This window comes from Dinoponera quadriceps, unplaced genomic scaffold, assembly GCF_001313825.1.
Source record: "Dinoponera quadriceps isolate SergipeBrazil2010 unplaced genomic scaffold, ASM131382v1 scaffold696, whole genome shotgun sequence".
Lineage (NCBI taxonomy): Eukaryota > Metazoa > Arthropoda > Insecta > Hymenoptera > Formicidae > Dinoponera > Dinoponera quadriceps.
The window spans coordinates 316543-333059 of NW_014554799.1; the positions used below are offsets into that span (position 1 = coordinate 316543).

Here is a 16517-nt window from a genome sequence, read left to right on the forward strand (position 1 = left end):
TGTTGCAGGAACGTTCCTCTCGGGATTTTGACAAATTGATTAACTCGCGGCTCAATTGTTACGTTAATTAAAGCTACTGTCGAGCATCTTTCGAACTGTCGAATCTCACGATGGTCAGTCGCGCGCCGATGAAACCTTTAAATTGCATATAAAAAATGAATCGTCTTCCAAACACGTGCAAACTCTATTGTAAGATATCTATGTGTGTGTGTATATATATATATGTGAGAGAAATTTCCCTAAGTTCAAATCTCTTGGATCTCTACGACCATGTGTCTATAAATAATTCACTCGAGATATTTACCCGTGCTCGGCATCGATTAGATGTAAACGATTGCTATTACACGCGCAAAAAGGATACTTGTGTACAAAATACAAATGATACTCGAAGGAACAATAAAACTTGTGATTCATCTGGATTCATTACGTGTAGCGTGATAAAAAGACCATCATAAATAGATGATACGCTTCCTGCTGTTCATTCATAATCATACCTCTTTCTCTCGCTCTCTCTTTCTCTCGGTTTTTTTTTGTCACAGTACTCGAGTATACCACCGTTAATTTGCACTAGTGTACAGTATACCCGAATACTCTTTTCTTTAACGAGTCTTTTGGTTGCAGTAATACCTGTGAGTGCCTTTTTCCGTTCTTTACATTTTATCCCGTTTACTTTTTGTGAGCACTGATACATCATTCCGTCTATAACGGCATTATTTCTCTGTACTCCTCTGTATAATGTTTTTACGTTTTTTCGCCATTAGCGCACTCGAGAATTAGCGAGACCTCTTTTTTTTTTCTAGGTGATGGAGCAACTAAAATGCGAAAATCAGAGGCTAAAAGACGAAAACGGTGCCTTGATCAGAGTAATCAGCAAATTGTCCAAATAAATCTGTTTGTAGTCTCAACTGCACGCCGCTGCAAAATCTTAAATTGTATCATCAACTGTGTCGAATGAATTGCTTTAACTGTCAACAGCATCAACAATTATTATTGCTAGTGTTCTCTTACGAATGCGCGCATTCATGCTATCGATGAATTTACCCTCATGCTAGTAATTTAACTTATTCCGATGATGAAATCAATTAATTATCGCATGGCTGTGCCAAAGGCGAGAAAAGAGACGTTACTCCTATTCCTAGACTGTGAATACTTGATCATAAAAGACTTAGAAATTTTACTTTGTGGAATTAATTTTTAATGTCTTAAAAAGAGATGATGAATTTTATAATTCACTGTGAAACCATAAGCCAATGCTCTTTATATAGTTAAAAAAAATAAGAAGAAGATGAAGAAGGAAAAAAGAAAACGAAAGAAAGAATTCAGGTTTACTTTATTCGACTATTAGGAAGCGACGAAGCAAAACTGTTAATCTCTACGGACAGTTTTCTTTTTTATCAAATCACGTTATCGATGTTGATTCTTTATAAGAACATTTTGTAAATACGTAATGATAGACGTAATGATAGACAACGGTGATGTGGCATTTTAGTAATTGAAAGAGAGAGAATTTTTATCCGCGAGAGCAAGTCTCTAAAGAGCACTGAGTGCGTACGTGGAAAAAAAAGAGATATCCGGAGTACATGGAATCGTAAAACGAGTCCGTTTGCATTATCGAAGCAATAAGCAATATATATATATAGATATATCTGTTACGCTTTGACTAAATTATGCAGATGGTAAAAGGAGGATGAGTCAAAGAACATGACCCTCGATTGCTACTCAAGTGGCCTTTCTCTGAAGACTGCAATTTATAATCCTTCCATCATTGCCATTTTTTGCAGTATAAGCGGTAATCTGACGCGTACGGGATTTAAATGTTTTTAATTATTCTGTAACGATACACTTATATGATAATATCACGGATGAGACATGTCAGATATATTTTGTAGACACCAGGATTTTTTAATCTCCCTGAAAGTGTTGAAATTGTTGTGTAACGTTTAGAACTGCGGCTATAACTTCAGTTCGAATACTGTCGACGGTAGAATCTGTGTTATTACTTTTAATTATCTCTGTCCATTATATGAAAATGCTGTTACCTATTATTTTCTTATATAGCAACGCCGATAATGACTGTCCAATATGCTCTGGATACAAAGACGGATTTATAAATACTGAATAATGTGGAATGTGTAATTAACAGTTGGCATGTTTTTTAATGATATTATTGTAAACACAATTGTAAAAAAAAAAAGATGACTCAATGTAGTTATTTCGTAATGAAGTTTATTAGAAAATAATGCTCTTGTGTAAATATTTAATGTACAAATTCACATGAACCTTAGCTTTACCGATTTGTCTTAGTGTAAGTCGCGTTCACGATGACGAAATTCTTACGTACTTGTATAAATGTAATGCGATCATTGCAATGGTATTTTAATTGTGTATTGTAACATACAGTTCTTAAATATCTATCTTTACAATAATCGTTAACGATACGTGCGATTGATTGTGACCCCATATATATCTAAGGTAAGTAATTAATAAAATTGCTCTTACACGCATTCGAATGTTTTGTTTATTGCAGAACGCTGTTATTTACAATATCTTTGATTACAAAACTAATTCCGTTTCAATTTGAGCTCAATAATCTCTCCATAATGGTGGCAACGGCAGCCATATCTGCACATTCGTTCGTATTCCTTGCTATTTGTCCCATAAACGCTCCAAACACCTTCTTGTTACCATTTTTGTACTTCCTTACAATTTTGGGATTTTTCTCGATAACTTCTAAACACATCTGCTCTAATATTTTCTTGTCCGATATTAGGAACCAATTGTGTTCTTCGACGATCTAATATACAATAAAACAGATGATCAAAATTAAACATAATTAAAATCCGAATTGAACACTGTATATATCTTTCAATGCAAGGAAAAAGAAACAGAAAACATTACCTCTCTCGGAAGTTTCTTTGGTTCGGTTATCAATTTATCCAAAACTTTCGCTACTATTAGTAAATTAATTAATTTGTTTTGTAACAAATCAATCAATTGGCCAATAAAATCGCTATGTAGGTCGCTGAAAATTCGCTAGGTAAGTATACTCTTTTTAAATCGAGATACGTTATATAAATAAAAAGAGGAGTCTTACCAGAATTCAATCGTTAACTTATTCTTGTAAATGAAGGTCAATACGTGAACGACGAGAAACTTGGCGACCAGCTGCGGCTCACGCTTCTCATCTTTCTCTATAATTCTATGAAATAATTGCAATAACTTCAAGTCGCTCTAAAATAATATATTATAATATTAAAATATTAGAAGCATCCCCGTTCCCCTTCCTGATTGATCGTATCCATTCATTTTAGTATCTAATTAGTATCTAATTTTACCATTAGAGCTATAGTTATTGCAGGCGATATCTTAAGTACGTTTTTTAATCGCAGACGTATCTGTGCCGGCAACTCAGGTAACTGTTGTCTCAATAATACAGCGTCGACTAGATTGTCTTTGTTCGGCAGATCTTCTCTGACATGTATACGTAAAGGCGGCAGGTTCGTCTCGGGCATGAATCGGTAATCCTGCAAATGAAACTCGCTTGTGACGGATTTAACGATAAAACAATAAAAAGCTACATCGAATCGAGATACTCTGTTACTTCTTTCTCCTCCTTTTCACGCATAGGAATGGTTCTCTTGTTAGCAGCGTCCCACGCGCACGTCTCGTTGAATACCTCACCGCACGCTTCGAGAATAGAAATGTGCCTGTTTATTTCGTATTTGATAGCTGCAGCTACAGCACGCACGCTGCTAATATTCTTTATTTCCGTGCGAACGCCCAAATTCCCGTCTCGATCGCTTACAGAGACGTTAGCATCGACGCGAAGCGCTCCTTCTGCAATGTAAACATTACAGACTACGAAAGCGACGATAATTGGGAAAAAATTATCTCTCACAAACAACCTTCCATCTTGCTGCTGCAAACGCCCAATATCTGCAGAACAAAAGCAAGCTCCTTCACGAGCGCGGCCGCTTCCTCGCCGTCAACCAGATCTGGTTCAAACACGAATTCCAATAGAGGTACTCCGGCGCGATTCAGGTCGATCAAACTCCTGCAGGAATGTCAGATGAAATAATCAAAACAACGTGAATTTTACCAGTTGAGATATATAGCCAAGAGGAGCCCGTGATGCAATGAATCCAAGGTACCTTTTCATATCTTCGTTGTGCAAACTTTTACCACTGTCTTGCTCCAACTGAATTTGCTTGATTTTAGAGGACTTCGAATACGGTTGCTTTTGTATTCTAGGATCGGATACATAGAAGTTGATCTCACCACCGACTGCTATTGGTTGTCTTTGCTGGGTAATTTGGAATCCTGCCTGAACAATTTACAATTGAATGAAGATATAAATGTAAAGCGATGCGAAGGGACTATCTTAATGATATTCTTATTATTCACAGGCAAATCCGCGTAAAAGTAGTGTTTTCTCTCGAACAAGGATATCTCGTTCAGCCGGCAGGACAGTGCCAAGGCTGTCAGCACTGCTGACTCCACGCATTTTCTGTTCAACACCTATGATGCAAACATGACTTTAATGGTGACATTTGTTACGATAGTTTGACAGATGAATTCTTTACCAACTTACAGGTAAAGTTCCTGGTGTGGCACAGTCGAAAAACGAGACACAGGAATTGATCGGGCTGACAAAGTCACTGGATGCGTTGGAAAACAATTTCGATTTGGTGGCAATCTGAGCGTGAATCTCCAAGCCCACAGTCGGTTTCCATTGCTCTCTAATGACCGGAAAAGAGATTGGTTTAATTAAGATAACCTGATATTAACGTGTCACAAATGTTCAACACAAACCGACGCGAACAGATATATATAAGGGAACATTGGTGAATGTGTTTACGTTTACGAATGCATAAACGTTCATCATAACCTCATTGCTCACCGCACTTTTGCATCTTTCTCAGCTTTAGACGTGAGAAATCGCCGTGAGAAACGACTAACTTGTTTTTTAATCGATCCGTGCGCGAGAATAAAATGTATCTGTCTTTTTGATAACATCTTTAAATCTTCCCTTTAATATTTAAAGGGAAATAGCAGAGGATATGCAATCCACACAGCTAATCGTATACGCGGGTCGGAAGTGATTTCATTTGGTGTTAGTGTAGATAAAATTCAACGGGCTGCAACTTCGGCGAAAATCATGATAATCAAATGATTTAATTAATAATAAACCAGTCTTAGGATCTCGTGCAAACGTAATTGATCTTATTCAAAAGTACGGTAGAATACTCAATAAAGTAAAAGATTGCTGTTCACTGTACTACTTGATTAAGATATGTCCGACTTATCATTGAGTCGTACCACAACTTCGATATTTACTATAGGTCTGTTCGTTTTCGCTGCACCGCTGAACTAGTACAATAAGTTGAAGTGAGAAAATATATACTTGTCTCGCTTCAACTTATTGCACTAGTTCAGCAGTAAAGCGAAAACGAACAGACCTTATAACTAAGGTCCATTTTACGCTACAAATGTTTCGAAGCGTCGTATAGACCAATCATATTCTTTCTTTAAGCGCTCAAAAGTGTTCGCAATGTGCAGCGGACAGCCTATAAATAGTGGTTGCTCGTAGCGGAGGAACTTGAAACTGCTCTTTGGAATAATAAATCTAGATTTTTTATTGGAAATATATAAAAAGGCTAATATAGACGCTAAGCCTACTGGCAATCTTTTAACATTTAGCTTTATTCTTCATGTGAAAAATAATTCTTCTATTTACCCTTGTGGACTTCAATACGGTAATTAAAAAGAATAATTTACTCTTTCTTTTTTAATTAACATTTACCGAGTCCATTATTCCAACGTAGTTATTAATTCTCTATTGAAAATTTATTCTTATGAAAAGTATAATTAAAAAAAGAATATCGCTCGAATATTTCTAAGCCAAGCAATTTTTAGAAGAGTTTTAAATGAAAAATATATTCGAAGAAATTTGATTTTTGTTTAAATAAAACAATTTAAGCCTAAAGGAAATTACCTCTTAAAACGATATGAAAATATAAATGCTTTGTTCTGCAACCATGTATTTAGTTAAATCTAGAATTGACTCTGTGCAATTTTAATATTTCGAGGCAACGACAAGGTAGGACATTAACGAACACAATAATTTTTTTAAACAACTTATCTTTGTGAATGTAAAAAATTTGCTTTCGGACGTACAAAATTTTTTGTGCAATGTAAGTATACGAAGTTGTAACTGGAATAGAAACAATCGTTTCTGTAATTGCCGCGTTAATGCTTCATGACCCTGTGTAACATTTTCGTCTCATGGTATAACGGTAATGCAAAAGACCAAATTATCCGACTCATCGACATCGTACAATTTTCTATCGATAATTGTTATACCGTTGTTGCCATTGTTTCGTTTTTAAAGAAACTATATAATGATATCAGAGCCGTACAACTGAAAAGGATCATGTCGCATGTCGAGACAAACGGATCGTACGGAAATTGCCAATAAATCCCTGCGTTCATTCTGCAGCATCGTCTTTAGTTACACTAAATGGCTCTGCCACAGTCTCTGCGCCGCTATCAGCAATGACAATGTTCTTCTGTGGTCTATCTCGCGAATCTGTGCTTGTTTGCTCGATTTTGCGGATTATATCCTATGATAGACAGATAAGTACACAAATAAGTGAAAAAATACACTTGTACTATCACAGTACATCAATTGTGCCATCATGTGTCGCATGTCTTTACACACCATTCCTTTGATAACCTTGCCGAAGACAACATGTCTACCATCCAGCCACGGGGTTTGCTTAACCGTAATGAAGAATTGAGATCCATTGGTATCCTTGCCAGCATTAGCCATTGACAACCAACCAGCACCATAGTGTTTCAACTTGAAATTCTCGTCCGCGAAACGATCCCCATAAATGCTACGACCTGACGAGAAAAATAATTAAATAAATAAAACTAGTAGAAGCAGTAAATTTATTAACACCTCTTATGTATTTGAGACATTCAATAAGAGGCAGCAATGCAATAAAAATAAAAAAAATATAAAAATATAATATAGGTAGAACAATATAATTATAAATATAAATATATAGATATATTGCAAGTGTAACAGTGTGTAAATGGAGCGGAAATTTGTGCGTGCAGAACCTCCAGTTCCATCTCCCTTCGTGAAGTCTCCCCCTTGGATCATAAAGTCCTTGATCACTCTGTGGAACATACTGCCTTTGTATCCTTCACCTTGGGGCTTCTTGGCAAGTTCTACGAAGTTCTTCACCGTTTTCGGGACGGTTTTACCAAAAAGACCGATTTCAATCCGGCCGGCGTCGACGTCGCCGATTTTGACGTCAAACCATACCTACAAATTCAATTCAATCTGAGAACAAATCTCAGTATTCGCCGACATCATCCGGCGAGCGCGCGTTTCGGAACAAAGCCGTCATTTTTCATTCCGCGATTGCGGTGCAGACGCACGGGATTTTTCCATCGGCGTGAGAGACAGAAATATCTCGCGGCGATCTCGTGAACGATAGGGCAACGGTGGAGATAAGATGTGCCACGTATTCACGGAGCATCATCCTCCTCGGTTCACAGCCGTTCAGGGGGATGCTTTTGTTTCGAAAACCGCACTTCGCTGATATCGAAGGCTAGGCGTGTGTACCTTGTCCGTGACTTTCGGCCCGTTCGCGACATTGCCCGAGCAAGAGGCAGCGGCCACCAGGCCCAGAAACAGTAGGAGCTTCATCGTACCGAATGCGATTCGAACCGTGCGAACAAAGATCGCTCGACTGCTGGTCCCGCCGCAGTCTGTCACAGTAGACCGCTACCAGATGCAAACCGAAGGCGCATGCGTACACTTAGAAATGTGGGAGTGTCTAATTGGCCTATCCTTCAATAGTGACGTAATAAAAAGGGTGCGAAAGGAAATACATGACAACTAGGAATGAGAAATATCCTCTGATAGTTTTCATCTTTTTCATTATTTACCGTTTCTTCGCGTCATTTTTATCTCTTTGTCCTTTAGAAAATATCGTAGGATATTTCAATGAGTTTCAATCGAACGAGATTTGTCTCTCGAATGAATATCTAATTTCCACGCCAAGCGGTTATTCAACGTTCAAATCTCGAGCATTTTCTTTCGAGCTCGCGACATTTTCTTTCGTTTAGGTCACGTGTGTATATGGGAGATAATTTTGGAGGTATCTTGGGAAAGAATTTTAAGCTTTTTAACAGTCTCCCCAGATAGCATCGAGAGTTCAAAAAGAATTCTTTCTGCGGCTGAAAGTGAACTCAGAATTAGTGACGTACAAATGAATTCTTTTTGAGTTCTCTGTGCTATCTAGCTTTTCAAAAGTTGGAATACCCGGGCAACGACAATTCACGTTACGTCACTGGCAAATATGGAGCGACATGAAGTATTGCGAAATCCGACTAGTGCAAAAGTTCACAGGTGTCACAAGGTACATGTACCCGCAAATGGGTTACGATATATACATTTAAATGCCATCTCATCGAGGAAAGATACTTTCCTTTTATTATAGTACATTCCTCGAGATATAATCAAAGGTTCAAACTACTACGATCCGTCGGTTCTTTTCTTAAGCGTCGTTCTTGGTAAGCTTATCTGTAGCGGATACTTTCCGTTATTTTATCAGTCAAGATTAACGTCTCTGTTTTGTAATTTTTAACGACAGCGTCGTCGTTACGGTGTCATTACGCAAGTATAACATTTGAATTGCTGTGCAACGACGATACAAAGATAACGATGTTATCGCTAAAAGTTATATAATACAGATTTAAATATCAGTTGTAACAGTTTGTTAAATTTCAATTTGTACATGAATAGATTAATAATCGCAGAGGTATCTCGATATTGGTTCATTAGTAAATTTCACTTTTTTAAACAGACATATATATAATTTTATTTCTTTCTTTTGCATTTTGCGACATTTACGATTAACTTCAGCTGTATTGCTTTCACGTTAAATCAGACATTCGTTCAGAAAAACGAACGGGATGCAGAATACAGTGATATAACTTATCGTAACAGTATATCTTATCGTTTGCTTTTTTATTTAGTTTAAGAGGGTTCCATATGCGATATATTTTCCAGAAGACTCGAAACGTAACTAATAATCGAATCATGTGCTTCCAAGTATTTTGATATTTCGAACCCATTAAGATATTAATTAATATGTTAGTGAATATTAATGAAAAGTCTGATATTTTTTCTTTTGTCACGTGACTACGCTCGATGCTGTTTAGCGTCCTATGAATTTGCGCCTTAAATTAACTCGATTACTCGCATTAATCGACGAACGAGACACTGGATGCGTTCATAAAACACGACAGTTATGCAATCGTCGAGTGATTAATGCCTTTGATTGAAATATTCTTTTGGATACATGGTAGACCCAAAAGAATATTCCAACGACAGAATGTGCTCGCATTAACCATTGCGTCTCTTAAACGCAGCCTTACATAACGAGAAATTTCAGGAAACACTCGAACAGTTCGACTATCGATCCGGCGAATCGTGCCTCTTTCAAGCAACTACTCGCATGTGAGACCACCTCGATGCCGTGTATGCTTGATTATTAAACACAAGAAGAAATTAAGCGACATCCCCGACGTTTTCAATGACTGTCGGTAACAAAACCGAACTTGACGACTCCAAGGTACGTATGAAGAGGACACGTTCGCGATTCATTTCGTTGCCGATCCCATCGTCAGCGTCAGAATCTGAAAGAAACGCATCTCAATTAAGCCAGTCACTTTGGCGTTTTTGTTACCAAGTGAACACGCATTTTTTCGCTTTTGTACGCTTATTTATTATTACTATGAACACGATGTGATGATACACACCGTTGCACCGAATGATTAAATTCCAATATCATTTATGATTCACACCTCGAAATATTCAGAACCTTTGAAATTTCTGGAAGGTCGAATAAAAATTGCGTATAGGTAGCTCTTGTGTTCAAGTTTGATACATAAATTTGATTCGCATGATGATATTATCATATGAAATATATTGCATATTGCACATGATAATATGATCAGTTTATAATAAATTTACTTAACTAGAAAAGTAAGAAATTAAAACTTCTTCATTCCAGTAATATGTCTACTTGTCAAAGATATCAAGATAAAATTTCAGGTATAAAACAGTATGTTGAAAAATCCGAAATAAATCTGTTCAAGATGGGCAAGGACTCGGTACACAATGAAAAAACACAGGCAGACTTTATTAAGGAGGAATTAAATTTTAATATCGATCCCAAAGACCCTGTAACAAAAGCTTCTCTGAACGATCAGCCAGTAGACGAGTGGATGGATATACTTGGCAATGGCCAATTGAAAAAGAAAGTCTTACTAGCAGGTGACAAAGGAATACGACCAAATAGAAGTGACACATGTACTTTAAAAATTGTTGGCAGGCTCAAAGATAATGATACTATAGTGGAGAATTATGACGATCTTGTTATACAGTTAGGAGATGTGGAGGTTATACAGGTATTGAGCAAAGTCTTTTATTATTCCTATAATATACTCTTACTATTCTGCTTGTAATTATATACTTTGAATTACAGGGGTTGGACTTAGCAGTCGCATTGATGGACGTTCACGAAGTTGCTGAGATTGAAATTGATCCCAGATTTGCTTACAGCAAGTTGGGAAAAAAACCTGACATACCACCTGATGCTGTCATGAGCTACACAGTCGAATTGAAAGACTTTGAGTTAGAGACTGATATAGAAACACTGAGCATTAAGCAACGAAAAGAAATAGGGTAATCATTTTATATATAAACCATACGTATAATTAAGGATTAATGTTTATTTTTTGCCTTATTGAATCCCAGATATTAAGAATGAAAGTTTGCGCGCGTTTATTTGTTCAACTTATCTTTGTCACGTGTAATGTTTGAACATTTGTTTATGAAGCAACAAAAAACGAGAACGTGGGAATTGGTGGTTCATGCGAGATGAGCCAACTATTGCAATACAATGTTATCGGAGAGCGTTAGACTTTCTATTGCCAGCGAAGAACGGTATAAGTCGAAACGAAATAGAAGAGACAGTTGGCGACGCCGAACTGCAAGATTTGTTGGAGGATCGCATGAAAGTGTATAATAATTTAGCAGCCTCGCAGATGAAGATAGAAGCCTACGATGTGGCCTTGGAAAGTATAGAAAGTGTCCTGAGCTGCCAGCCAAAAAATGTGAAAGCCTTGTTTAGGAAAGGTAGTGAAAAACTTAATCTAATATTCTTCCAATTTGAAATAAGTCAGCATTTTGTATTCTTCTTTCACAGACTTGTCTCAAAAGTTCGAATATACAAGAGCATAATTTCTGTATATATTTCTGTTCGTAGGGAAAATATTACATTTCAGAGGGGAACATACAAAAGCCTATGAGGTCTTGCTTTACGCTTCGAAATTAATGCCGGACTCGAAAGTCATACTGGCAGAATTGGCAGCTGTAAAAGAAAAGAATGCTAAAGACGCTCGACACGAAAAGTACCTGTATCGTAAAATGTTCGGTACAAAGAAAAACACCAATACATCAAACATGAAGAGGCAAGAGAAACTGAAAGCTAACAAAGTTATATGGGGTTTAATCGGGGCATCTGCCGCTGCTCTAGTGGGTTTGCTCGCATACAGGTTTGCTACATGAAAACGGTGAAAAAAAAGGATAAAACTAAACATTAGTTAATGGAACGGGAAATAACAGTTTTTATAAAAACAGAACAGTACATAGTCCTTAACTAAAGCGTCACATATTTTTTGACTTTTAAATCTTTCTAAACGCAATAAAATGATTATAAATCGATTTAATAAACACGAATATATGTTTTGAACTTTGGTATTATATATTATTTTCTTTAAAAATATTGTTATATTGTTATAGTGCAACTCTCTGATTCGAGGAGAACACGTTATTATATTTATACTTGTATTTACATTACTGTTATATAATAATTGTGTGAAACTCAGGGAGGGGGAGGAGCTATATAACTATAATATATAACCAACACAAACATACCCTTATACATGTAATGGAGAAATCTCGATTTTTTATAATATATAGAACAATCAAAAATTATAATACAAAATTATAATACAAAAAGTGCGATTTTCTCTATACTTTGTCTGATGCTCGGTTCGAAAGGTCTGGGTGATAGTTTTATAATTAGTCGCATTAATGTTGTNAAATAATGATTCTGCATATTATATATATATGATAATTATATACAAGTAATTATTATATATTAATATGATTATACGGCATATGGTTCACAGAAGTTTTATTTTATGGAGAATATAAATCTACATATCATAAGCTGATATGTTTTAACGTGTTATTTATCATCAGTGGACAACGTTACTGCACTCGGTTGTGTATACATATATATACATCACATATAACATCTGTATTTGTACAAAGAAACTGTTGATAAATAAATTTTACAGTTGGCGATGTTATACAATGTGTGTTTGAAATCTCGTAAAATTGCTTGGTGATATATTAACTATATTACAGAATTAAGTAAAAACTATATATTACACATTATATTATCACATGTGTTTTACGTATAACTCTATCGATCATTAAAAATATCGAAGATAATATATCTATGAATTTTTGTATTTCTACATATATACGCATGCGATGTGCCGTTATTTTATTTTTAAGAATACGATTCAAATGTTCACTTATTTTACGAGGTAGTGAAATCTGTTTCGTACGAAAAAATATATATATATATATATATATATGCACGATATTAAAAATACATATATTCGTTCATCTTTAAAAATAAAAATCAGGTGCTAGTTACGTGTTTCGCGAAGTAAAATAAATACAGAAAAATATATATATACACATTATGTATAATTTCGCAACATTCTTTGTCATTAACAAAATAACAATGTCTAGATTTTGCATTCGAATAAAACAACAGACGCGAAACTTGAGCAAACACAACTGTATATGTACGCAACTATTTCATTCTGCAAATTTTTAAAGATTATAAAACGGCGAAAATTCGCGTATCAAATATCTCTCTATCTCTTCTATCTTACAATTGTTATTCATAAGCGGGACCGAGTCCTCGATATTTTCTAACGAAACCTCCGAATAACTCGCACTGTCGTAGCACGTTTGATCCGCGTTCAAAAGACTATTTTGAAATTCTATATCCTGATAATCCGGCAAATTCAAGATCTCGTTGCAATTCGTCTCGAACTGATCAGCGAGCTCGTTGCTCGGTAACAATTCCGGATTAGTGACTTGCACAGTCAGCATTTGTCCCGTGGTGATATCCACTAACGAAAGAACTTGCGGAATAGAGTCGATTACAGACAGATTTGTAAGTTCTAACGACAAGTTCGGGCATTCAGAGTTCTCCTCAGAGTTCGTCGATGACGGCTGACTCTGCAGTTGCAAGTCGACACTCGCAATCTGTTCATTTGGATTCATGATCGAGTGATCTTCCTCCTTTTTCTTTTCAACTGATTTGCGCTCTTTCTTGGTTTTTATCTTATTAGACTTGGACCGTTTTGGATTCTCCGGCACTGGCACAAGATTACCATCTTCTGTCTTCATGAGCTTCATCACCTATTTGGGAGGGAGGGGGGGTCACAGATAAATTATAAATAATGAAAATTAGAAATTGGTCATATTGCTCACGCTTGATAAAAGAAGATCAACAAATCGGAAGTACACACGTGGATGTTGCGAGCATTACCTTTTTTTTCTTTTCCAGCGTGATTCTGTGACAGGCCTCCATGTGACGAGTGAGATGGTGCGAACGTTTAAACGCCGTGCTGCACTGCATGCAGACGAACGGCCGGTGCTGCGCATGCGACAGTTTGTGTCTCTTAAGTAAACTGTTCCTCTTGAACGCCTTGCCGCACTCCTCACAAATGAACTGCCGCTCTTTGCTGTGGATGTAAAGCACATGGTCCTTGAGAATGCTGACGCTGGTGAACGTTTTGCCGCAGTGCTCGCACACGACGTTCCGCTCCTCCACGTGCAGATGCTTGTGCCTATCCAGATCCGTTCGTCTGGCACACTGAAACGTACATCCGTATATGTCGCAGGCGAATCGCTTCTCGCCCTTGTGTATACGCCTGATGTGCTGATCCAGGGCCCGTTGCGTGAACAGTTTCTTCGCGCAGATCGTACACGAAAATATAGCCTTTATAGGCGTGTCCCTGTTGACTTTACTGAGGTGCAACGTCGACTCCAGATGCCGAAAGTAGTCATCCTTCTTCACAAACCTGTGCCTGCAGCTGGCACAATAATGTAGATCTGTAAAGCAGCATCAGTGTATAATGAGCGGCACGACGATGAGGATGATTCGGTTGATGAAATTTTGATACTCACCGTTGCTTGTCGCTTCAGACTCGCTCAACTTTGGGGTGTGAACCGCTTTGAAGTGTTCATGAGCTTTCTTCTTCGACGCGAAACTAACGTCACAGTTGGGACACTTGTGATTATTGTGATTCTGTATATGAGATAAATACGTCTGCTCGATACTGAACGTTTGCGAGCACTGTTCGCATTTGAACTGCTTCTTCTTACAGTGGTTCTCCTCGTGTTCCTTTTCGTCTGTGTCTGGTTTAATCATGTCCCCGCATTCCGAACATACTTTGCCGCTTTGGTAATTGTGCTTCGCTCTGTGACGATTCAGAAGGACGCGTTTCGGAAAGCTCCTCGGACATACGTCGCACAAGTACAGATGTTTGACAATCCTTTCTCCGTGTGCGCGGAACAAGTGTACCTCCAGATGCTTCCGCCTGGCAAATTTTCCGTTGCAATGAGGGCAGTTGTTCTTTTTATGACCTTCCAAGTGGCGATCCAGGTGTCTTTTGTATCTGAATGTCATTAAACACTGTTCGCACTTCTGTACTTGTCCATCTACATCTGACTGTTCCAGATTGTCGACTTTCACTCCATGCTTCAGCTCAGATGAAACAGGCTTTGTGCAATTGCTATCTTTGTCTGTACTAGAATTGATATTATCATTATTATCTTTTTTCGTAAAAGGTTTGACAGAACAGTTATAAAACTCCACTGTTTGCTTTGTTTCTGAGCCGTTGAATTGAGCTGTTAAATCTTTATCAAATGTATGAGATTCATCGTTATTAATAGCTGTTGATACATCATTTGATGGTTTGATGGAATTGCTATTGGAGAAATTGGAGAAAGTGTTGTAACCCAGGCTGACTGTGTCAAAATTCCCGATAGAATCTGGAATATCGATATCGGCTGACTTTTCCTGCTTTACCTCTTTGTTCTTTGCACAAATTTCAGACTCCTCAACATTTTGTAAGAGCAGGTTTTCGATTTTTATGAAATTAAAATCAATGTTGCTCAAGTTAACATCGTCTAAGCTGTTTCCTTGCAAGCCGATATCCAAGGTACTGGTGGAAGTAGCCGATACATTGACTCCAGAATCTTTACTTTCCAAATTATTGATGCATTCACGCAGGTAATCATAATTTTCCATTTCACCATTCTCTGTGTACATGTTTGGTATAGCATCCAGAGTTGGATAGTCCTAAAACAGCAACAAAATATAAGAATGTGATGATATATAAGAATCAAATCTATCTTCTCTCTCATACAATTATTATGCTGCGAGCATGATGGCATAAAAAATTCATCAAATGAGATGTATCTGACACAAAAAGCATGACAATTCCTTTCATGAATATAATTTCGGGGCATGTTCTTTCTTACCTGACAGTCAAACAAACGTAGCGTCATCATTTCTGATCGTGCGGTTTTGACAATTGATAATGCTCGAGATATTTGTGCAAAGATATGATTGTCATATTACAAGTGGGAGAAAATGTTGCATCCAGTCTGTGAATTTTTCGAAAGGCTTAAGTCAAACGTTGATGAAATTGCGCGAATGCCTTGAGGCATTTGTAAAGTAATCGCACGACGCATAACCTAAAGAACGTGTCGTGCAGAAAACGCGAAATGTCCATGTTTCGTATACATATCAGAAATATAGGCAATTGAACTATTTTACCCGCGACGAAAGAGCGTTAATAAAGTTAATGGTAGGTGGCGTTGCAATGTCTTTATACAATAGCCAATAACATTCGATAATTCGTAAGTTATCGAATCATACATTTTTCATTCCAACACGAAAATAAGTCAAACAATATTTTATTCGTAATACATCAATCGTGATGAGAATAATTGCTAATTCGCTCGATTGTAGAAATGAAGAATTCCAATTTCAGCACGTTACGCAATTCAAATAGGGCGCTAGAGAAATCGATATGGATCTTCGATCGATACGAAGCGACGATTGTTGAGATATTCATCCGCGAAATTCATCCGCGGATAAGTTCGCGTCGCGGCTCCGTTAGAGCACGCTCATCGTTTCGATCGTTACGATGGTGCTTTTATTCGCTCTAATTTTGCAGGGACGAGCGAAATATTGCTTCACAAGAAGGTATATCGAAAATTCTCCCATTATTTCTATAAGAGACAGGTGGATCTATGAGAACCA

At 37.2% G+C, this 16517-nt stretch overlaps 5 protein-coding genes across 15 annotated transcripts in view; 2 read left to right on the plus strand and 3 right to left on the minus strand.

Moving 5' to 3' along the window:
• The window catches only part of LOC106741992 (protein phosphatase 1 regulatory subunit 12A), a 20250-nt gene extending 18969 nt beyond the window's left edge, over positions 1–1281 (plus strand). For 7 of the 10 annotated variants that reach the window (XM_014614515.1, XM_014614518.1, XM_014614520.1 and 4 more), the window contains one exon: positions 801–842. Coding sequence is in view for 3 of the 10 variants with exons in the window: in XM_014614516.1 (XP_014470002.1) it covers positions 801–887 (87 nt within the window). In the remaining 7 variants the exon portion in view is untranslated. Of the gene's footprint in view, positions 1–800 lie in introns of all 10 variants that reach the window. The other 3 variants (XM_014614516.1, XM_014614525.1, XM_014614523.1) reach the window with 1 other exon arrangement.
• Positions 1282–2342: 1061 nt separating this feature from the next.
• Positions 2343–5289, minus strand: LOC106741995 (glutamyl-tRNA(Gln) amidotransferase subunit B, mitochondrial). Its single transcript, XM_014614527.1, has 10 exons — positions 4901–5289; positions 4592–4739; positions 4405–4518; positions 4152–4324; positions 3906–4054; positions 3602–3837; positions 3336–3524; positions 3095–3231; positions 2899–3022; positions 2343–2794 (listed from the first exon to the last, which is right to left on the minus strand). Exons 1-10 carry the CDS (start codon positions 5014–5016, stop codon positions 2573–2575), a joined length of 1608 nt encoding a protein of 535 aa, XP_014470013.1. The 5' UTR covers positions 5017–5289; the 3' UTR covers positions 2343–2572.
• An 835-nt stretch (positions 5290–6124) lies between these two features.
• On the minus strand, positions 6125–7795 carry LOC106741996 (peptidyl-prolyl cis-trans isomerase 5). Its single transcript, XM_014614528.1, has 4 exons — positions 7640–7795; positions 7129–7336; positions 6722–6906; positions 6125–6623 (listed from the first exon to the last, which is right to left on the minus strand). The coding sequence occupies exons 1-4, from the start codon at positions 7721–7723 to the stop codon at positions 6489–6491; spliced, it is 612 nt and encodes a 203-aa protein (XP_014470014.1). The 5' UTR covers positions 7724–7795; the 3' UTR covers positions 6125–6488.
• A 1723-nt stretch (positions 7796–9518) lies between these two features.
• Positions 9519–11840, plus strand: LOC106741998 (peptidyl-prolyl cis-trans isomerase FKBP8). 2 transcript variants are annotated; one of them, XM_014614530.1, is made up of 5 exons: positions 9519–9656; positions 10183–10494; positions 10572–10771; positions 10926–11224; positions 11355–11840. In XM_014614530.1, exons 1-5 carry the CDS (start codon positions 9618–9620, stop codon positions 11654–11656), a joined length of 1152 nt encoding a protein of 383 aa, XP_014470016.1. In that variant the 5' UTR covers positions 9519–9617; the 3' UTR covers positions 11657–11840. The 2 variants fall into 2 exon arrangements, with proteins under 2 accessions (XP_014470016.1, XP_014470017.1); XM_014614531.1 differs by having other exon boundaries at positions 9559–9656; positions 10139–10494.
• Positions 11841–12198: 358 nt separating this feature from the next.
• On the minus strand, positions 12199–15977 carry LOC106741997 (zinc finger protein 595-like). The gene is made up of 4 exons (XM_014614529.1): positions 15731–15977; positions 14372–15548; positions 13731–14296; positions 12199–13600 (listed from the first exon to the last, which is right to left on the minus strand). The coding sequence occupies exons 1-4, from the start codon at positions 15758–15760 to the stop codon at positions 13004–13006; spliced, it is 2370 nt and encodes a 789-aa protein (XP_014470015.1). The 5' UTR covers positions 15761–15977; the 3' UTR covers positions 12199–13003.
• Between the last annotated feature and the right edge of the window lie 540 nt (positions 15978–16517).